The sequence below is a fragment of the Dermacentor albipictus genome, chromosome 7, assembly GCF_038994185.2.
Source record: "Dermacentor albipictus isolate Rhodes 1998 colony chromosome 7, USDA_Dalb.pri_finalv2, whole genome shotgun sequence".
Lineage (NCBI taxonomy): Eukaryota > Metazoa > Arthropoda > Arachnida > Ixodida > Ixodidae > Dermacentor > Dermacentor albipictus.
This window is the reverse complement of record NC_091827.1, coordinates 21,469,497-21,492,578: the sequence shown is the minus strand read 5'-3', so window position 1 is coordinate 21,492,578 and position 23,082 is coordinate 21,469,497. Positions and strand designations below refer to the sequence as shown.

Sequence of the window (23,082 nt, the reverse complement as noted above, 5' to 3'; positions counted from 1 at the left end):
CCGAGTCTTTTATTTACATTCGTCTGTTCCCCAGCTATACAGACGCGCACATTTCTGTCCTTAACCATGCGGCGAAATGCGCTGAAGGTTCCCCTTCACTTGCACGACTCTTGTAGTCAGGGTAAGCTGGTTGTACAGAGGAAACAAGGAAAGAAAGAAGGAAGGAAAGAAAAAAGGAAAGGAAAAAGGAAAGAAGCAAAGAAAGAAGGAAGGAAAGAAGGAAGGAAGGAAGGAAAGAAAGAATGAAGGAACGAAGGAAAGAATGAAGGAAAGAACGAAGAAAGGAATGAAGGAACGAGGGAACAAAGAAGGAAAGGAAGGTGGGAACGAAGAAAATAAAGATTGGGAAACAAAGGATTCACCTAGAGGTTCTCGCTTCGTCAGTCCTTTCACATCACACGTAAGCGCCTTGAATAATGTCCCAACACGCGTGTAAAATTGAAGTTCCAGTCCACTGCGAGCACGGTCGCCATGCCTCGTTTGTGAAAGCTGCCCGAGGTAGTCTATCCGTGCCCCTCAAACGACTAGTGGCTCTGCGACTTTTGGAGCAGCCGACGCTGCCTCCGACTCCATGATGTCCTGTGACGCGTAGGCTCCGAAGTAAAGGGACACCAGCACCGGAACCAGGGGCATCGGAAATCCTGCGAAAATGAGCGAAATAACAGTCGAACGCTTTTATAACGAGGTGCTTAAGGCCTGCCAAATAATTCGTTATACAGGTAGCTTCGTTGTATAGGTCGCGCACCGCGCCACTCACTGTCGAACCGGGACGGAATTATTCCTTTGTTATACAGGTGATTTCGTTGTAGAGGCATTAAATTATACAATAAACAGAGGGACACGGCACTGGGAAATAGTAGGGAGGTGCGGTTTCTTGTTGATGGTGTAATCAGGCGTGAAAAAGGGTCAAAGCTTGAATTAGGCGGACGGGGTGAATCCAAGAAAATATCGCAGGGCTGCCACAGCCTCCGTAATATTAGTCATGCGTCCTGAGATAAAATAAAGGTTAAAAATTATATCGGCGAAGTATGGGCAGTCTTCGTTGAACGCATATCTGTGATATATGTAATATATGAGATATATCTAATATCTGTAATTGACTGCATATGTGGGATGAGTGTTGCAAATTATAGGGTGGGGCAATAAGGTTTGAGGGTAAAGATTAACGGGAATTTTTTTAGCAGCCTGCAGTTTGCAAATGACACAGTCCTGTTCGACAAAGCTGTAGACAACTTATTATAGACGATTGAGGACCTGAAATGGTAAGATCTTATTGGTAAATGCGAAGATTAATATGCTGAAAACTTAAGGTAATTCTTAGCTGCCTGCCGAAAAGAATAATACCTTATGATTGGTACTCAGCGTCTAAGGAGGACATTGAAATTGGGTTAGAACTTCTTAGGAAAAGAGAGAAACGGGACAGAGAGGAACGCGAGTTAAGAAAAATGCAACTTGACCTTGAAAGAAAACGTTTGGAGTTGTCTCAAGGAAGTGAAGGGGCTCTGGGACGATCAAGTGAGGCAGTGTGTGAGGCAGGCTGTGCGGCAGGCTGCCTCACACAAGTGCTCACACAAGGCAGGCTGTGTGGCAAGTGAGGCAGGCTGTGTATGAGCGTGCCGTTGCCAGCACGCTCGCACACAGAAAAGGACGCCATTTTTAAATCCCACTTGCCAGCATTGAGGCGTTATTCTCGGCCAAAATGCAAGTTTTGAACGCGTTTTTTTTTTTACTGTGCCATCTGTTGAACAAAAGAGAACTAAACAAAGTTCGTTAGGGTAGCTTGACTGCGGCAGTGACCAAGCGCTTGTTGCAGCGTGGACGAGCCCAGCTCGTCTTCGGTGGGAGTGGTACAAACCGTGCGGACGAGGTCAGCTCGTCTATGGTAGGTCAAGGGTTAAAAGCAAAGCTTATGCGTACTCCAATATTTTGGGGGAATGCGCCATCACTAAAGGAAATCAAACGAATGTGGTCAGCTGGCGGCAGGCATTAGGAACGTAATCATGCGAATACACGCAACGCTACTGGACACGTGTAGTGTCCGCGTCACTACATCACCTGGTCAGACTCGAGCACTCTAGCAAACCTCGCACATTCCCTTCAAGTACTTCAGTACTAGAATAACGCGACACTTTAATCAAGCACCAGATGTTAAATGTAAGGCTTACCGAGAATGACCCTTCTCAGGAACAGGGTTGTGATCTCCATGTCTACCAAATAAAACATGCAGGCCGATATGGTAAGTAGGTAGTGGGGCGACCCGAGGATGGCCTTGACAATTCTTCTTCGCTCGGGGTTCAGGTATTTGGCCTGCAGTAAGGCAAGTAGTTAGTGTGCATAAATAATCCCACGTAGTGCCCATATGCTATGAGCTGATAGCCTCATTTTGTGCAAATATGCTTATCGATATTAACTTCGTAAGGGCCCTGCGGAAACCTGCGTGTAAGGCTGAAACGCACCTTTCAGTCAGAAAAAACGGAGACTGAAACAAAGGTGAAGTTATACTCCCGGACAACTTTTTCGTGGCAGTGAGGACAAAACTAGTACGGAGGCAAAGTGCGCACAAATAATATCGCTACTGAATCTACTTCCACATTTTTCAATTGCGTTAGTTTAACCTCGGGGAGAGCTAACGTAAGCATCTCATTTACCAATTAAAGAGAACACCAAATAAAGATCAAACAAAGCAAACTAAGGCTATACACACCAGTGCAGGTGAACTTATTTCTATTCTTTTCTCTTCCGCGTTCCGGCATATGCGAGCCTGTCACCCTCGGAAGCTATACGCTGAAGGCACGTAAAGCGTTGTCAAACTCTGTTGAACCAATCGGCGCAGTGACACGTGTGCAACGGCTCTGCCCCTGTAAGTTTTCCTTCGTTGCCGCGGAAAATTGTGAGGATTATACTACGTAGCACGTGCGCTAGAGAAGGAACGGGAATTAGCTGTACCCGCCGTGGTTGCTCAGTGGCTATGGTGTTGGGCTGCTGAGCACGAGGTCGCGGGATTGAATCCCGGCCACGGCGGCCGCATTTCGATGGGGGCGAAAACACCAGTGTACTTAGATTTAGGTGCACGTTAAAGAACCCCAGGTGGTCCAAAATTTCCGGAGTCCCCCACCACGGCGTGCCTCATAATCAGAAAATGGTTTTGGTGCGTAAAACCCCATAATTTAATTTTTTTTAACTAGCTGTCGTTCTAACAAGCTTGTTTCCCGTCTTCTAAAGGCTGAGGCTAAACAGTGCACTTGCTTGAAACAGACATGGACGTTAAGGACAGAATGACGACTTATCTGCCCTCGTTCGCGTCATCTGTTCGGCGCTAGTGACAACGTCCAGTCGCAGTCGGGAAGACCGACCCGGTTTAATTGGTAATCTTACATATGATGACCACCATACCGCTCCGTCGCGAAGCTTCTTGCCTCTGGCAGGCCCTCATCACCCGTAGAATAACTTTGCTTAACGCATGTGTTCACTATTCTTTAAATACACATTGGCAGTCATCATAGAGTACGATGATGAATTCCTCTTGCACTTTCATTAAATCTCATCGAGAACACGAATTTACTTTAGTTAAACTATCTAAATTTATCTTTTGGGGGGTTTGAACGCATTGGACACGTCGCGTTTCAATATTGGATTCCAGGTGCGCTTCCAGGACGAATTTTTCTTCAACTGCGAAACTTTTCTTTCGAGGAACCCTTATGGGTTTCCTTTGTATAGCACTTAGCTACGTTCGCGTGGATGTCTCATTTTCCCTTTATTAAAGACTCCATATTGCAGAAACATCACGGTGAGAAACTGCGGACCGCGAGGTCACGGGCAAGCTATCTATACGTTGCAACAAACGACCGAAGCTTCACACAGAGGGGTTCGCAAAATCACCCCAAGAATCGTGCATTGGTGCGAGCTTCTACCGGCCGAAGCAAGCACGCCGGACCCCGTCCACCAGGTACAGGGTCAAATGTTGGGCAGACTTTTCTACATAGAGAAAAAGCGACGCGGACGGTTTCACGGCGAGTTTGCCTGCGAAAACCCGTGGCTGCGAAGGACGCAGTGCTCACAACTGGTTTCTGTCCTTCCTCGATCGAACCGCCCTTGCTGCTTACTTAATTTCAAACTGCGCGGTGGCTTACGCACCTCGAAGCCTTTGGCGCAGTCCAGCCGTTTGATATGAGCCATCGCCACTTCGACCGCTACGCCGATGGTGCTGAGCGACGCCCAGAAGGTGACCGCGGTGGTCATGGAGTGCCAGATCCAGACGAACGTGAAGGCCACAGCGATGGCCAGCAGCCGCATGTGCACCTTCCTTTCGGTGCCTACTATGGGCAGGTATACGTACCTGCGGGTGAAGCGGGTGTTTGTTAGTTTAGAGTTTTACACTACTATATATATATATATAATCTTTCTTTGCTATTGACGTAAATATTACAATGTGTGTACAGTTTCGCACATGGTTCGAATACTGCAATGTCTTTTTTTTTATATTCCTGTCATGGCGTTGTACAGGCGGTGCTCCATCGCTCTTTGACCATGGAACCAGCTCTGTAACTTACACCATGTACATGTATATATTTGTTATTGCTACAACTTGATTGATTGATTGATTGATTGATTGATTGATTGATTGATTGATTGATTGATTGATTGATTGATTGATTGATTGATTGATTGATTGATTGATTGATTGATTGATTGATTGATTGATTGATTGACCAACTGACCGACCGACCCACCCCGCCCGGTCGATGGGTTGGTGGGTCGGTCTATCGGTCAGTCGGTCGGTCGATCGATCGATTTATTTATCAAACGAAACGGATAGTGTCGGAGTGTCGTATGACTGGCATGCACTGTGAACTACCACGACGGCACTAATACGCCGCAATGCATGTTCACACGCCTACACGCATTCGAGCGCGACAGTGGAACCACGCAGGTTGCAAATCAGTATTACGGATCACGTAGTTTATGGTACGTTACTTGGACTAGTGGGTGAGGCGTTGTTTCAGTTTATGGCGCCATTTTTTTAGGCGATCGGCGACGCCACCTTGTTGCGCCCTTCGTCAAAAGCCCGCGCCTTAAAACAAAACGAGCTGCCAATCGGGCTGCCAATCGTCACCATGCATGCACAATCCAGCTGCGGGATTTAAATCAGCTAAAAGCCTCAGTAAGCGTCGTCTTACTTCTTTATCCACAGGTGGAGGCCATGGTCAAAATACCTGAAACGGAGCGCCAAAAGAACATGTGATCATCGTCAAAAAATATTACAAAGCCCTGACTGCATATGTATACGCGCTATATGCACAGGATATCCCAGCTATAGATTGTCCCAAGTCCTAAGAAATCGAAGCCTTCACTCTGAATGAAACTAACTGCTAAAACCTCGTTATAATGAAGTTCAAGGAGGAGCCAGAATTGCTTCGTTATATCCATTACTTCATTGTAGCCATTACTGCGTTTACTGAAATATAAACCTCTCCGGATTTCATGAGGAATTTCACTTCGTTATTATTTACTCATACTGTTGACCTGTCGGCCGTTACAGGGTGGGTCAAAAGCAGCACTTCAACAATTAGAACAATACATCAATATTCCAATATTACATATAGCACAAAAAAAGCAGGTCAATAGTAGTATTTCGGCAATTAGTACAGTACATGAATAGGCGAAAATAAGCGAACAAAAAAAATACATAAACGAAATATGCCGCACATATTCCGATCAATAATACAAGACTATAAATGTAGTGTTAACAAACGAGCTCATACACACTCCCCCCACCGAAAAAGAAAGGCGGTGAGCACGTATGCGTGCGTGCATCTTTCAATGTAGTTTTATGTTTTTCTCAAATTGTTGTGCACTGGTGCTTTCTCGCGTTAACACCGGTAGTTACTTTCATTCTTTAATGGTTCTTGGGAAAAAGGAAAATGCGTAAGCGTTAGTGTGCCTCTGAGGTATTTGAAAAGTATTATATTTGCTTTTCCGTAGCGTTCTACCTTATCGTGCTATCAAATACTGTTCACTATTGATGTTGAATGTGTTTTTAGTGAGAAGAAAAAAGAACTCTAACCTAGCTATGCGCATGCGTTCAGCGAGCGTAGGCAAGTTCAGCAAACTGAGCATTTCGGAAGCAGAATCTGTGCGAGAGTAACGTGATAGAATAAACTTGGCTGCTCGATGTTGAACTCTATCCAGTCTCTCAATTAACCCTGACTGATAAGGGTCCCAGATTATGCTGACATATTCTAGCGTGGGCCGAACGTACGTTAAATAAGCTCTTAGTTTTACTGACTGTGAGGCTAACGGCAATTTCCGTCGCAAAAACCAAAACTTCTTTACCGTAGTTTCGCATATTTTTATAACATATTTTGACCAGCTTCAATTCGCGGATGTGTGTATGCCTAAGTACTTCAGCACGCCAACCGCGGAAAGCACCGAAGAATTCACTGTGTAATTGAAATATCCATTATTTCGTTATACCCGTTTCGTTATGACGAGGTTTGGCGTACACGCTATTAGAAACTTCCTCAATGAGTCGTTAGTGTGTGCTGAGGGTGGAAGGGAGGGTCAGGGAGGGGAGGAAACAGATGGCTTTCAACGCAAAATACTTTTAACCATCATTTTCTACTTTGATATATTCAACCTATTAACCCCGAAATAACGATAATACATATAGTTTTGAAAAATTAATTTGTCAGTCTAAACTTATTTCGTATTTTATTTTCTTTGGTGTCTATTTAAACGTCCAGTTATGTAAACCCTGTTAGACAATTGCTTATCGTTCTCACCCTTGCCGCTGATCTACGCTTGCTACTCCTGGAAGCTGCTCTTACTACAGCGATGTCTTCTCTGTGAGCAAAGCGCGAAGCCAGCACCACTTTCGCGAGAAAGAAAGAAAGAAAGAAAGAAAGAAAGAAAGAAAGAAAGAAAGAAAGAAAGAAAGAAAGAAAGAAAGAAAGAAAGAAAGAAAGAAAGAAAGAAAGAAAGAAAGAAAGAAAGATCAGGACCTACCTCCAGAAGTGCGAACACAGGTGGCCCCTAGTGACGCATTTGGGAGGTGCCGGAAGGTTGTGGCCTTCGATTCTGGCACAACCGCCAGACACGCCGTACTGTATGAGATACTTCGAGTAGAACATGATGTTCAGGATGGCGCCGTATCCCAGCAGGCTCGTGTTGTCCAGTTCCGATACCAGGTAAGGCGCCTTGGTTAACGCGGCGCTGCGTGGCACGACAGTACCAGATACAGGTGGAGGGCAGGTCATCCAGGGTAAATCGAATAGGTGCATGTGCTGAAACTATTTCGTTAGCTTGTTCCAGGCAACGCGTCTCACAATTCGATAGGCTTCTGTGAGTATCAGTTTTTCTTTTTTCTTCGAAGTGAAGTCGGGGGAGCGAATAGCAATGGTGCATGTCGAATAACATGCGCCCACCAGTGCCGCAAGAAGTGCAGTCGCATGCTCCGAGTATAGCGTTTCAATGGCTGAGCACTGTACGTAGAAGATACGTGTGCATGAGGATTGTAAGAACGCTGCGCAGGCTATTATTTAGACTCCCGAAGTGCTTCTATTCAATACCAAAAGGCACGTATTCCAAATGAGCGGCACTTGCGGCATCCTGCACCGTATATAGCAATAAGGACTTTTAGATTATCCGCTATTCCAGCAAATGGGAATGGTTTGGGCGGATTGCCGGATGGGCGGGGCGTAAATGTGAGCGGCCGGAGCGGTGCAGCCGCCTCGTGGCTATAAAGCTCAACCAGACAAACAGTGCTAACATTGCAGTAACCTCCTATATTCTGCTATGCTGCTGGTGCAAATTTACTGAAACGGCGTAATTTTGAACACGATCACGCCGCTGTCGAAAATTTACACCAGCAGCTAAGCAGAGTATAGTAATTTGCTCTGTGTTTGTATGGTTCAGTTTTGCACCACCAGCTGGCGCCACCAATCTGGCCGCTCAAGTTTACGCCCCCGCTCATCCGGCAAACCGCCCGCGCTTGCCGGAATATTGGACGCACTAAAATTTGCTAATACAAAGTGCTAGCATTTCCCTACTAAGCCTCCCGCTTGGTTAACTTCAATTTTGCTATATCTGCGCCCATGGGGGCTGGTCTAAATAATCTGGCGAGAGTTCCGCGAAGTGCTCCTTGCGACGTCAGGCGGTTAGCGCAAGCGTTTGGAGCCACCGTCCTTACAAAAGACGTGCACGTAGGCCACCTGCCTACTGGGCATCACTCATCACGTGTAAGAGCTCTGGGCGCACAAACCCTCAACCTTTATCTCCCTGTTGCCTAGGTTGTTTGTTTGCCTGCGCTGTCCATCATTTCCTTGCCTGTAAAAGTAATGGCACAGGAGGTCCATCAGCAGAAAGTGAGCACCAGAACGCAGAAGCCCGGCGACGAGCATCGCGAGCTCTCGAACTGTTAGCGGCGGCTTCGGTTTCTCCATCTGCGTATGGTCGCGACAGAACAGTGTGAACGATAGTCAAAGTTTGTCATAACGAAACGGGATACAACGAAATTGCGGATGTAAGACAGTAAGTGAAATTCCCCTTGAAATCCTCATAGATATTCATGTTGCAGCTAGTACATGCAATAAAGAAAAAAACGAAGATCAATGGTTATAGCTAAGCAATTTCGACTCCCCATGCAATTTTGTTATAACGGTGTTTTGCTTTGTGTGAATCAAAGAGCCCTAGCAGTGTGTGTGAAGTGAATTCAATGCTTCAGTTTACATAATATTTGTCTAATTTGTTGAGAATTCAGAAGGCGGCACTACTGCCATGCCATCAAGCTGTCGAAAACTCACGTGTACAGTGAAAAACATTCTATGTCTACCCTAGCTACACATAGAAGAACGGAAAGCGTGATTTTCAAGCATGACCTTCCGGTACACTATGACATCGCCCAGCTCCCTGTTGCTATACGATATCAGGTCACCGAATGCGAAGTACACTTGTAGAACAAACTATCCTTTCAGGCTATGGAGACTAATCCACAGTTCCGCCTGAGGCTCTTCAGGCCCAATAGAATCACGTTCGCCTTAACGCGGTCGGGTTCGGCTGTCTCACTCTCTTGTTGTTATGTTATTTTTACATTGCCGCATCATTGTTGTTTCATACTGTAGTGGTACCAGATGGGCATACTCTTTTTCTAACGCATAGATGCCCAAAACCAATCTTATCGTTTCAGCCCGACTACTCATTCGACCTGCAGGCGCCCACGAAAAATACGTACAGACGTCAATCCATGACCAGGCAAGCATTACGTGGGAACTCTGCAGAGTAAACATCTGCAGGCAAACCTCGGTATAACGAAGCGCGATATAACGAAGTAAGTGAAATTCCCCTTGAAATCCCCATAGCGACTCACGGACTCGAAGCGCAATACGTGCACTATGAATCCCCCTTCGACTTCGTCATAACTAAGTTTTACGGTGTTTCCTCGAGCAAACTGCTGGTTCGCAGCTGTAAAGGTAAAAGAAAGCCATCTCACCGAGGCAGCGAAGTCACTGTAGTTTTGCACGGGCCCAAGGAAGAGCGGAGGCAAGTACACTGCGTATGCCAGCGTCTTGCAGTAGTCGGCCAAGAAGTTACGCCCTCCCTGGGCAGTGGATTCATCAGGAGGCCGCCGAATCGTGTCCATGCAGAAGCTGAAGCACCGCAGCACCGTCCAGTAGAAGGCCACGGCGGTGATGTAGTAGGCATGTTCACCGTTCCTTTCGTACACAATCTGAAGACGGCCAAAGGGAAACGTGGTTACTCATACCGCCATTGTCATCTTTATCTGAACCGAATCCTTTAGGGCACAGAGTACCTTCCCCGTTCTTTTGCCGACCCCGCCACGTACCTTACTCTTGAAGGTTTATTAACTGCGTCATTTCTTCTGTCAGCTCTTGATACACTTCCCTAGCGGCGTCAGAGTCATTCGCTATATCTCGACGGAGCACCGGGAGAAATGTACGCACATCGCCCCCGGCTACAGATCCATGCCTTCCTCTAAATGCAACAGTAAACTTCTTGTGGAACTTAAGCGGTTCGTGGGATCAGCTGTTAAAGCTGGTTTGCGTGTGGTTACACAAAAAACCGGGCAGCTCTTCGGAGGAAAACGCATCGGAGCTGCCACCTGTCTTTAAATTAAGCAGTTTAGTTGTGTGGAAACTTGCATCTTGAATCCTGCTGTTTGGAGCTCAATGACTAATCACCGTGTCAGGTAATTGTCAGAGCCCAAATTCTGCGCTGACAACGTCTCCCGATTCCGGGACGCGACTAATCTGCGCGCTTTCCCTTCAAGTTTGAAAAATCATTCAGATGAACGCAAAAAAAAAATAATCATAGGGTTTCGCGTGCCAAACCCACAATCTGATTGTGAGGCACGTCCTCGTGGGGGACTCTCGATTAATTTTGACCATCTGGGGCTCTTCAACGTGCACCGTATGCACAGTACACGGGCGTTTTTTGAAATTAACCCCCGTCGAAATGCGGCCGCTGTGGCCGATATTTTATCCCGCGACCTCGGGCTTAGCCGCCAAACGCCAAAGCCGCTAAGCAACTACGGTGGGTGCATAAATGCAGCAAGACGTAAAAAAAGAAGAATCACGTGCTAGACTTAAAGTTGACAGGTGAGGAAGAAGGTGTATCAAGAGCCAAGTGAATCAAGCATAAATGCCCTCAAAATTTTCCCATGACTGATTAATTCAATGAATGAACGAAGATTGATTGATTGATTGATTGATTGATTGATTGATTGATTGATTGATTGATTGATTGATTGATTGATTGATTGATTGATTGATTGATTGATTGATTGATTGATTGATTGATTGATTGACGCTGACCTGATTACTGGATATGAATTCTGGCTCGTGGTTCAAAGAGTGCACGATATGCTTAGAATTTACCGCATGCATATTATGTGTTCAGCCTCCCTTGTGCATCGGTCAACATCAAAAGACACAACACCGGGCTCAGTCAAGCGTAACATATTGAAAGTAATTGCTGATTCCCAACATGGTTCAAGAAAATTTGACATTTCCTAGTTGTCCTTGCCGTTGTCCTGAGTTTCCCTTCAGTTTCTGCTTTGTGGCGTCTGCCAATTATTCAGATTCATTCACATGGCTTGCCATGACCCTGACAAGATGGTGTTGGGATGGGAGCAAGAGCTATTTCTATGGTTACTAAAAAGTGGAGTGATTTAACGTTCGTCCTTAAAGACCCCTTTAACCAGTGTCAAACGGTGAGAAACATTTCAGAACAGTTTGCCACATTTTGATTAGAATGTTCTTGTACTGTCTTAACCCTGTGTGCGCATGCACCATCGAAATGTATATATGTACCTCCGCTCGCAGTAAAAACCTCAGTTGATGTTTAGCGCTCGTCATGTCGTCTTCTCTGTCTGTGCCCCTGTTATTTTGCGCTAATCTTTTGAATAATGATTACATACCAACTAGCCAAGCTTTCTGCATTGATAACATTTCAGGGTTTGGCTGTATTGCATAACAAGACCGAAAAATATGCGTGGAACGCTCAGTAAGACCTAAGGTCACCCTGTCCCCGATTTTCCGGTCTCTACCACTTGTGTTCCGTTTCTCTAGTTATATTATATTTTATTATATGTCAATCAAGATGAACAAATAGAACGCCCCAACTCTGCAACTATACTAATAATAGTACTTCATCGCACAAGACTGAATGAACACAATGACACTAATCGATGGAGTGATGCTGCGTATTAGCAACCGGTGTGCCGAAGTCGACGGCCAGAGCAATAATTTGTCACAACGAAACTTTGCGACAAAATGGCATATAATGAAATAATTAATATAAAGAACTAAGTGAAATTACCGTTAATATCCCCATAGAAGTTCTTAGTACAGCACATGCAATAATATTATCAAGAAGTAACTGACATAACGAAGTAATTCTGGCTCCCCATTATACTTTTTGAGAAGGCTTTACTATTTCTTAAACTACGAACATCTCATCGTTAGTTGCTAACGTTGCCTGCACATTAAAAGGTGCGTCATCTATCAAGTTCCCTTGCTTCGGAAAGGCCCTTGACCACATTCTTTCTGTACAAGGACATGCAAAGATTAAACGTTAACCAAGGCTCAAAAAAACGTGATAGTTGCGGTTGCTAAGTTGTACAAATCGTGCTGCAACAGGAGGGGGGGGGGGGGGGGGGACAATGTCACCGCAGGTATACGACAACCTAAACACCACGTTAAATCTGATTCAATATTAGTCGTGCTTCTTGCATTTATCTACAGCTCGACGGACATAGTGTTAAAGAAGCAGCTACAAACGGATAGAGGACTTGTCACGTCCCATTGCCGATGGCTACTTCATTTGACTTGCTCATAAATAGGTAAAAGATTAAAAAAAACATACAAATTTTTCCAATAGATAATTTCTATATAAAACAAGAATATTACACTATTGCACACGCATGAACGAGACACTCAAATGCACACGTGGGGTCAATATTTCTCTTACAAAGCCTTGCCAGATGATATCGCTTGCTCTTTAAACAGACCCAGACGGTTCTCCTCAATCACTTGTTTCTATAGCCGTTCCGACAGGCCCCTCGAAATCTCCCGATTGCCGCGTGTCGACGGTGACCCACTTCGGTGTTATGCTGGCCCGACCAAAGACCGGTCCACTCACCTCGAAGAAGTCTAGCTTGAACACGTCGTAGTGTGTCACCGTGGCCATGGCCACCACGTAGCACAGTGCGGGAACGCCGATCCAGGACAGGGCGAAGAACACTCCGTGTTCCAAGACGAAGAGGGTGGCGCTGTGCCAGCCAAACTTGAGGGACATGAAGACCAGCGAGTAGGTCACGTGGTACCCGGGCACCAGCTGCGCATCGCGTGCCACGTGGGCGTAAACTTCGTACACTCGTTGCGCGAGGACCGTGGCTTGGACCAATCGTTTCAACGGATGCTCATCACGTCAAGAGATTTATCTGTGTGCCGGCCAATGGGAGAGACCAAGAGCAAGTGGGCGGTGACGTAGCCAGAAATTTCTTTTCTTTTTCTTTTTTGAGGGGGGGGGGAGGGGGGAGGGGCTATGCAGGCCGCGTACTAACAGAGAAATCCTCTGCCAGTGGCTCTCCGAGGGCGCGACGAGGCCAACGAGCAAAATAGTCAATTGTAACGGACAAAGACGGCTAAGAAAAAAATTTTACAGATCCAACGCAGGGGTGGCATTTGATGGTGCATTTTCCTTAACAGCATGTTCGGACTCGCAGAAATGATTCACTCGCTCTGGTGGTGAGCCCGGGGTAGCGGTATCGATTCCTGTTTGCGGCGACCACGTTCCAACGCGGATGGAATTCACAATCGAATATCAACCCACCTTCGTGGGTGCTTCACGTTAAAGAGCTCAAAATGGTCATTCCTACTGCTGCGCAGGGTCTACTTATAGGTATAGCCATCTGTACTACAAGCTCTGCAAACGTACCGGCGACTGGCTTTGTTTTCTGTGTATTTTCGCAATGGGACCACAAGCGCTTGCCTAAATATCCTCGCTGCGACAAATCATAGCGCCTCCCAAGTGCATCATTCCTTTACTAAACTATGTCACTGTCTTTGGGTCTTTCTCTCATATTGGTTGTCAGGGGAGTAGGTGAATTCAATCGCACACGCATACTTCTCTCTCTTGTCAACGCCAGATAGCTCTCTGAGACGCACATGCTCCCACACGAGATCCTTGTGGCGACCAGAGGTTTAAATGATTCGGTTGGTAATGGCGCTGGCGTTCCGGGCACCAATTCTGGGTATTCTAACCACTATTGTTTCGTGTCACCTTCTCCCCCTCCTTCTCTTCACCTCAACTCAAGTACCTCGTCTGAAGTAGCAAGCCACAGTTTCACAGACAGCCGTGTTATAAGCTACGCGGCGCGATGGGTGCTAAGTGTCTCCTTTCAGCTAGTTGAACCTGCCCCAGTACACGCCCCACGTGTTGACGTACGCAAGAACTTCACCGAATTTCCACCAGGTGGTCCCCGACCTCAGCGTCGCTGTATGGGAAAAATTTTTTTTTTTCGAATCAACACACGCTCTGCCCAGACGTCGACTTCACTGTGAGACACTTTAGTTACAGGAGAAACGAAAAAAAAATAAAGTCGAGCCGTTTTCCTTGCGACGCTCCACTATTCGAATCTAGTTTCGCTTTACTTCCAAGCATACGGAAAACCGCCTACTTCTTGGCCAATCCCCCATAGTGGGTATGCGCCACTGTTTAGGATACAAGACAAGTCAAGACAAAAAAGCCACAGCACTCACCGACGGCACCAGGTGGCCGAGTGCCCGACCGAGGACAGAGTGCAGCAGAAGCCAGGGCCAGGCCGTGACGAGGAAGTGCCTGCCCTCCCTCCACTCCCGATCAGTGAGGTCCTGCAGCGGCGGTAACAGTGTTAACCTGAGCTCGTTGGTTGACCTACCAAGAATAAAGATTTCCTGCAGGAAGCGCTGACATGAAGAAAAGGTTCATCCCTTCTGTTCGTCCTGTTCATCTTTCTTCCCTTCCCTTCTGTTCGTCCGGCGGTGTGCCGTTCTCTCTCCTGCCCCTACCAGTGCTTCCTGTTGGAAACCGTTTTTACACGCGCACACAGCCTCTGTCCCTAAACCGCACAGCGGGTTCATGAGGGACGCTGTACTGGAAGGTTCCGATTAAATTTTGACCTCCTGGGCTTCTTATTGAAACCCGTTACAGGCCAATGATTCCTGTGGTTATCAATGTATCGCAGGAAATGTCCGACATCGGGAAAAGCAAATAACTAAACTATTACGAGAAATGCGAGTGTCAGCGTGGCTAATTACGTAACTTGCTGACTTAGCGACGCAGACATAAATGTGCTTCTCTCTGACATTTCGCAAAGTCCCACGCGTCGCGTAACGGTGAGGTTAGGCCTGTGTGCTGTGTACCAGGAGCCTGCTTGCTGCCTATTACGCATCACCTGCTTTGGGCGGCACGAAAATGGTCTTCAAATAATATTTAGCTAATTTCACGCCACTGTGATTTTGAATTCAGAATTCTGAAGAAGCACACGCTGTTTACATACTCCTTGAGTTGTTGGCAGTTCATGCGCAATATACTTCGATTCACTGCCAAAAACTACAGTTATAGCTCTTATTTTTTTAATTTTTTTCCCATTTGTCGTTCAAATGCACGTAATATAAAAAACATTACGACATTGCGAAAATCGAACCGGGAAGACTTAAAGGGACAGCAAAGCACAGTACCTTCGCAATACGGAAAAAGCCACCCTTACCGTGAAGAGAGGGTTAGTGAGCCAGAAAAGGTGCGAAATCGAAGGACAGGTGGCGGCACCGTCTTCACGTTCCCGCACCACATCGCCGTGATGTCACGGATTCTGATGGCCGGTCCGTGCGAGCCTATAGTCAGACTTTTTATCGGCAACTACGGACTACATTTTTTTCAATAGAGCCATATATGCTGAACTTATGCAAGTTTCAAGGACGTTTGCTGTGCCACAACGGCTAATTTAAAAAAAAAGATTTGTTATAAATCCATGACATCTTATTGACGCGCTAGCGCTGGGGTTCCGGCCCACAATTCAAAACATTTTTTGGACCTTCATGCCCTTTTCTAATAAGAAGATAGAATCAAGAGAGACCTGATGCGGCGAAATTAGTGTAAATACATTTTTGGAAGAATACTTTATCACTCCAAACTGGTATGTCTCTCATCTATGTCTATGTCTCTTATCTATGTCTCTCATCCAAACTGGTATGTCTTTCATCTCAGAAAGAAGACACAAAACTCATCTATGCAAATGAGTTTTGTGTCTTCTTTCTTTTTTCGCCTCACTCTTCAGTTGGTAGTCGGCGTTCGTGTTGTCCACTTCTGTACTCTTGTTACCTGTCTGCACGCCTCACCTCTCTTTTTTTTTTGCATTGTGACCCCGTTTGGGGCGTATCTTGTCCCACAACAATAACCATCAGCTGTCTTGCCCGCATATCCTTTCTTTAACGCTGCGAGCCCGGTACTTTCAAGTCACAAACAGCATGCGCGTTATCAGCGTGACACAGCACTCTCGACAGGAAACTAGCGATCATGGCGTTTTCAAGGAAGAAAGCTCAAGCAAAGGCAGATGACGATTATTGTTGTGGGACAAGTATACACCCCAAAGGGTGCAACTGTTTCAACAGCGTTCAGTGAACGGCCCGATCAACCAACCTTTCTTCAGGACACCGATTTGACCTCAGCTAAGCAAGCACGAAATCCATCTTCCCCTGCAAACGAGAAAACCGTGTACACCGCAAAGCAAGTTCTGTCCCGTGGTGTGCATACATTTATTTGTATTCGATATTTCAGTGTATAGCGCTCTTTCAAATGTTCACCTAAAGGCACGAGCTGACTTTCGCGGAGTTGTCGCCTGCTGCAATTCTTTGAACGAACCTTTTTTTCCTTCTTTCCCAAAATTAACGATAGCGCCTCGGTGCCGCCAGCCGGTACACTGTAAAATAATTTACACCCTAAAAATGAAAAAGGGTGTAAATGTGTATATACCTCACACCTTAGGGTGTTATCTATATAACGGACACCCTAAGAGTGCGAGTTATAGACACATTTACACCCTTTTCACTTTTTAGGGTGTAAATTATTTTACTGTGTAGCCCGTGCACGTGGTAGCAGCTACAGAGCCGCGCCTCGAGAGTTCCGCACCGCAGAATGATTACTTTCAGGGCGTGCGCCGTCTCGTCAGTGTTTAAACGCCCCTAGTAGGGTTGCTTTAAACTTGTGCACGACTTCCGAGGCTCCAAGTCAAGCACGTATACACTGCCCTGATGATCACCCTAAAGTAATACCCCCACTCTTCCTCTCCCCTCACTTTTCGTTGTGGAAATCGCAGAAGGCCGTCTCACCCAGTATCTCGTGACGCCGTAGTACGGGCTCCGGATGAGCGTGCCACCCACGACATGGCTCAGCTTCTGCGGGAGGCTTGTGTCTGGAAGGTCAACGGGAAAAAAAATGTGAGGGGAAGAGAGTGCTCGCAAGTCCTTATATATATATATATATATATATATATATATATATATATATATATATATATATATATATATATATATATATATATATATATATATATATATATATATATATATATAAACGTGCGTGGTGGCGCTGGCTAACACTCCCAGGGTTCTACTACGACACAAATACCCAAGAAAGTGGATGGGGAAACAGCGCCGCGGTAGCTCAATTGGTAGAGCATCGCACGCGACATGCGAAGGTTGTGGGTTCGGTTCCCACCTGCGGCAAGTTGTTTTTTCATCCACTTTAATTTCCATTAATTTATCGTTTCTTTATTTCATTTATTCAGCACAAGTAATTTCCCCTATGTTGTCCTTGGTGTCAGTGTTTGTTGGCTTCTTATGATATGACTATATATATATAAATATATATATATATATATATATATATATATATATATATATGTTTAGCGCTGTTAAATTTCGAAGCATGAATTACCACCATCTCGCCCAAGTTTCTCTTCTAGTGGCGAATGGGGCGAGAACGAAACGAGAACATCCGGGCATCGTTAAAGCGAGTTCATCCGGAGCAACCAGTCAAAACTTGGGAAAATGCTGTCTCTTGCCCACAACCCCGTATACAGGACTGCATTACATATGCTAGTTACAACCCAAACATGTTACAAAAGAAATATTGCTTCCGATTTCTTCCTAATGTTCGTTCACAATGTCACTCAAGCTGTAACTTTTTGTACGCTGAAGTTTAATTTGTCATTCCCAATAGCGACGTTCAAAAGGCAAATACAGCGCACCATGCACTTGGTTGTCATCTTACTTATGGCGCTGAGACAGAATTACATGTACTTTTTCAACGCCAGCGGTCCGTGAGTTCCGCGGCGCGGGTTTTGTGGCGCCTCGAGAGATGACGCCACGCTGCGTGACCAGGCCGGCAGCGTCCGGCGTGCCGCGGTCGGTTGTGACATGGTTCTGAGTAATCTTCGTAATTTCTCTAACCATGCAATCTGCTTTGCTGGTAGCCATTTCATGCTTACATCTGCTCTCGATTACGGGAGAGCGAGCATTTTGTGTCCATCGAATGTCGCTTGCATCATCGCAAAGCCCAGGTGTCACTGTAATTCACGTTTAATGAATTCTGTGCATTGGCAGTTACGCAACAGCTACAACAACGAACAATAGTAACAATAACACTGACAATTTACATGCGACCGAGACTCGTGCGTCAGTAAATCTTGAACTTACTGACTTCGCTGGTGGCGAAATGCACCATTGCGTACGCGACCACGGCAATCCAGACGAACAAGTGCAGACATTGGGTCGCGCACCTGTAAGTTGAAAAGGAGAACTTGAAATGCGGTTAGGAGGTCCCCCCCTGTCCGTTTACTATAGCTGCCCAAAGGCTTGAACTCAGAACAATACTGGCTGCCCTATATGCAACACACATAACAATGTCGTACTCTTCTTTATATATATAAAATGCTCGTTCTGCTTACTAGCGCCGCATTTAGGATAGGAACGCTCCAAGTTCACGGTTTTATCGTTACTCTTGTTTCGTGGCTGCGCCGTGCTGTCGCAGACTTCACAGAACGGCAGTGTGAAAACTAGCTTATTGTGGACGCACTCGGGTGGGGGATGTCCGGAGGTGTAAAGGTAAAACACTGCTGCACAATTTGCGACTGGAGTTTGCTGGTCTCTTTCAACTGACAACAGCGTATTTTATACCGAACACATCTCCCACGTGGTCCCGATGATAAGAAGACGCGCTGCAACTTCTGATTGGACGAGGTGCTGCCTTGTTGACTTCTGATTAGACGAGACACGTGCTGTCCCATAATGCGCGATGCATTACCAAACGAGCGCGATGATGCGCTTTCGGTACCTCGTGAGGTGGCCACACGCTCTTGACTTTCGGCGATCTCCATGGAAAGCCCAGTTGGCGATCAGCAGCTGCACTGCAGCATCCGAGCTGGACACCGCTACCTCCCAGTCCGAAGTGCTATTACGTCGGAGTTCCGCCCTAGGCTTTAGCTCGGGGCAGCCGCTCAATATATGTGCAAGGTCCGCTTTATGGGTGCCGCAGTTCTTGCATTTAGGTAAGAAGCAGCCCGTATATATTAGTGAATATTTGTAAGGAAGATCCTTGGACCCTGGCCGTTCGTTTCGATGGCACAGAAGGCCACAAAAGCGCTCTTGAAATACCTCAAGTCGACAGGTCTTGGGAACCGTGTGTAGACTAGGTGCGAACCTTCCACTGCGCTCTCTCTCTCTCTTCATCCCCATACCCCCTTCCCTCACTGCGGGGTAGCAAACCGGACGTGCATCTGGTTAACCTACGTGCCCTTCCTGTCTTCTATTTCTCTCTCCCTCTCTTCTCTCTGTAAGGGTTGGGAAATTAGCCAGTCTGCAGCTGTATCCGCGTGACCCGTTGCAGTTTATTTTGGCAGGAGAAAAAACCAAGTAATTCAAAGAACTATAACATCTGACGAAAATAAAGTTGTTGTTTTTATGCGAAGCATATTACGAGAGCTCAACCCAGCTCCTCAGGCGCGGCGGCGTCGCCTTGAAACCACGTGACACCGTGACGTCACGACAGAGGAGAAGTGGATTTGGCTCAACTCTAGCAAGACGGGCTGGGTGGGAATCGAACCATGGTCTCCGGAGTATGGGACGGAGACGCTACCACTGAGCCACGAGTACGTTGCTTCAAAGCGGTACAAAAGCGCCTCTAGTGAATGCGGTGTTGCCTTAGAAACGAGCTGTTTCTAAGGCGTGCGTCTCTTGCTCAGGCGCACATTTCGTTGCCGCGCCGAACGCTGCTTTGCTCGACGCTCACCGCGTCCAATGCGGGGCGCGTAGTCGCTGCCCTGTAGCCCATTGTCTTACACCCCTTGGCGGGTCGACGGGAACGCTGTCGCGTTCCACTCTTGAAGGCGAAGCAGTAATGCCTGAGTTGTTTCTTTGTCTAGCCGAACCAAATATAGCCAAGCAACAGCAGTTCACCAGGCTAAACAGTGGTTCAACAACTAAAATAAAGGCTAGTATGCTTCGCATCCTGGGCTTAACCTTACCTAAGCCACAGCCATTTTTTTCCTCTTCCTTCATACTTCGTCTCCCAAACATAGCCCCGACAGCTGCAGATGGACCCGCTCACAGCTCAGAAGCTCTTGCTCTGCTAATGCATAAACGTGGATCCCATATTCGCAGTGGGAATGGGTTTACGCGAAGCTTTCACTGGTGTACGCTAAGGAGGCTGTTCTCGTTTAGCGTCAGTTTGCAAGCATAGAGATCCCGACTATGTTGGACACATTTTCACCGGGCAGCGGCCTCGCTCCACATAAACTTAATTGTGGTGTTCAAACATGTGAGTCGCACGCATGAAGGAGGAGGAATGGCGATGATGGAATGACCACGGCGGTATGACGATGATGCTTTTTGGTGACGTCACCCTCGATCGTCCTCGTGACATCACTGCGTTGACGTCTCACAGTGTCCATTCGCATGAACTGCTGTTTGCACCTCGGCTTAGACTGTGAACGGTGCAGCGCATAAACATAAACATTGGATAGCATTAAAGTTGTGACCGGTCCGGTGCATAAACATAAACGTTCCGTGTGATTACATGTTGCATAGACGACGATAAAGCCTACTATGCGAATCGCCTTTAGTTTTATGGTATTTAAGTTACCGCTTCAAAGCTTAGGTTCCGTATAAATTCGCGTAAGGGCCGTACTTTTTCTTTAACAAGTTTGACGAGGTGCGCCCCTTTAAACGGGACCGAACCTTTTGGTCGACATGGTACAGGCCCAGCCGGCGACTTTTGCACACCCCGGCTTTCGCCATCTAGTAGCGGCATGCGGAAGTACACAACGCGCGAAGACTCGCCGAAGCACGCGCGCAGATTCGGGGCACCAAACGCAATTTCTTCTCCGTTAGAAATATTTTTCTTCAAATTTTGGACTGCCAAGTTGGGGGTGCGGCCCTTACACGAGCCTATGCGGTATTCCGACATGTACGTTGAATCTGCACAATGTTTATTATAGGAAATCTGAGAGGACGGCCAAGTCAGGATGTTGACCTTCTACGCAGCGTCGGGGAAGGAGAGTAAAAAAAAGAGAGAGAAGCGGAACGTGCTGATGATGAGGACGACAATAGTTTTATGATTGAACTTTAGACAGCGAGGACTCTTCGAAGTCCCAAATAAGGACCCCTATTTTGCAAGAATTTGATGACAGCTTTGAGACCATCACGCCGACGACAAGGGTTCGGCCAAGGTCCCAATAGAACACTGGGGCTGGGGGGGTCACGAGGAAATGCACAGAATAATGTCTCCAACAACGCGACGAAGTTGGTATTATTGTGTTTCGTCATCAAGCATAAAGCAGTAACGTCAAAGACTGGGTTAGTTTATTCTGCATGATTCACTATGTAGCAGCGCTGCACTAGACGAGGACATTAACCGAAGAGTAGACAAGAGCAAGCGCTATCCTTGCCTGTTATTGTCCTTGCCAAGAATGCAGCCAAACATAACGTTGCACATACGTGGCTTATTTGTTCCACTGCCTTTTTTTAGCCCAATTTCTTTTTCTGTTAGATATGGCGAGCAAAGTACGTGCTTCCTTAGGGCAAAGCTTGGTGAAATTAAACGGAATGCTGGATTCGGTTTTAACTTTAGAAAAAATAATGGTAAATGTGCTGAAATTAAGCACAGCACTGATTTCTAATAAAATTACCGTGCGAAAAAGACGTGGAGCCGTGCAAGCGCGCTTTCGCTAAACGTGATCACCTGACCTCTGCATCGGAGAGAGTTCCTGGTGTCCAGAGTTCCTCGCACATTGTTCCTCGGCCATCACGCAAGTGTTCCGACACGAAGAATCACTCAAGAAACCTGTCAAGTCGCCAACTTGTTGCGTCTATACTTCCTCGCGGAAACGGATCCCTTGTCGAGCATTAGAACACTACGCCCCAGGGTGCTGCGAAGGCGATGAGAAGCTTGATTGTGTCAGAGAACTGTGCAGCTGTTAGCATGGCAGTCATTTCGAGAGAATTCGTCTAATGTGCCGAGCGGGGCTTTTGTTGCGTTTTTGCTCGACACGTCATCAAACTCTTGAAGCTACGACGGCCAGCTGTCCGCGTCTGTAAAGATTAAAAAGCGATGGAAAATGTCTACAAAGACGAAAATAAAAAGACGCGTGGCAGCAGACCGACGATGCCGGCATTTTGCATCCCCGGCGAGCCTTCTGTGGACAGATGCATATGGTTCCTTGACTGCAGAAAACAGTAATTTTAACTAAAACGCAAGGAGTATACAGCAAACGTACGAATTTTTATGACAGTTTGTTGAGAAAGCGATGCCAGCACATTTTACTTTCTTTGTTTCAATTTTTTTCCTTCTTTCGGCAAGGCGCAGCAAACAGAAGCCATGCATGTCATTTCCCAGTTGTTGAACGCGACGTCGGCACATATACTCCAGCACTAAAATGTCGGGGAACGGCGACCCGAAAAGGTCGCGTGAGCCTAAGAAGCATCCCTCCTGTGCTAGAAAAGCAGCGAGAATATTTTTTGGTTCCATTGCCCGAATATTCCTCCGCCTGTCTAGGGACTCGGCTCATTGTATCAAGCTCAATGGAAACGAGAAGAAGCGGGGTTAACCGAGGGGCCCGATTTTTATTAATCGTATCGTGAGAAGCCGACAAACAAAGGCACCAAGGAAAACATATGGGAAATTACTTGTACTTACCCGTCTAATTAAAGAAATGATAAAATAATGGCAATGAAAGTGGATGAAAAAGCAACTCGCCGCAGATGGGGAACGATCCCACGTGTTCGCATTAAGCGTGCGATGCCCTAAAGCTCAATGAGAGGCGCAACCCTGACGCTATTAACAGCAGCCCAGCAGCTACGAAGAAATTGCAAAAAAAAAAAAATTGCGTGCTTCCTCGGGCGTATGTTTGCTCAGACTAAAAAAGGTAATGGAGAGTTTTAGTTTAGGGGACGCAAGCAGCTTGCGTCCCCTAAACTAAAACTCTCTAATTACGGTTCCGGTCTAGGTGTGCTGCGACTGAGGCTATAG

The 23,082-nt window shown here is 46.5% G+C and overlaps 2 protein-coding genes across 2 annotated transcripts in view; one reads left to right on the top strand and one right to left on the bottom strand.

The window, feature by feature from the left end:
• On the bottom strand, nt 1-22,054 carry LOC135897554 (protein-cysteine N-palmitoyltransferase HHAT-like). Its single transcript, XM_065426211.1, has 12 exons — nt 21,801-22,054; nt 18,255-18,337; nt 16,887-16,969; nt 14,280-14,390; nt 12,658-12,852; nt 9,488-9,724; nt 8,326-8,441; nt 7,006-7,212; nt 5,178-5,213; nt 4,135-4,336; nt 2,166-2,307; nt 1-641 (listed from the first exon to the last, which is right to left on the bottom strand). Exons 1-12 carry the CDS (start codon nt 21,857-21,859, stop codon nt 517-519), a joined length of 1,596 nt encoding a protein of 531 aa, XP_065282283.1. The 5' UTR covers nt 21,860-22,054; the 3' UTR covers nt 1-516.
• Nucleotides 1-23,082, top strand: part of LOC135897549 (HEAT repeat-containing protein 5B) — a 96,756-nt gene that overhangs the window by 4,401 nt on the left and 69,273 nt on the right. The gene's annotated exons all lie outside the window — the stretch shown is intronic.

Excerpts from the sequence above, each read along its gene's own strand:
- LOC135897554 (XM_065426211.1), bottom strand. The coding sequence starts at position 21,859 with ATGGCCGAGGAACAATGTGCGAGGAACTCTGGACACCAGGAACTCTCT. Across the intron at positions 12,853-14,279 it reads TCGGCCACCTGGTGCCGTCG|CTGGTGCCCGGGTACCACGT; the intron begins GTGAGTGCTGTG and ends CGCGATGCGCAG. Across the intron at positions 642-2,165 it reads CCTGAGAAGGGTCATTCTCG|GATTTCCGATGCCCCTGGTT; the intron begins GTAAGCCTTACA and ends TCATTTTCGCAG.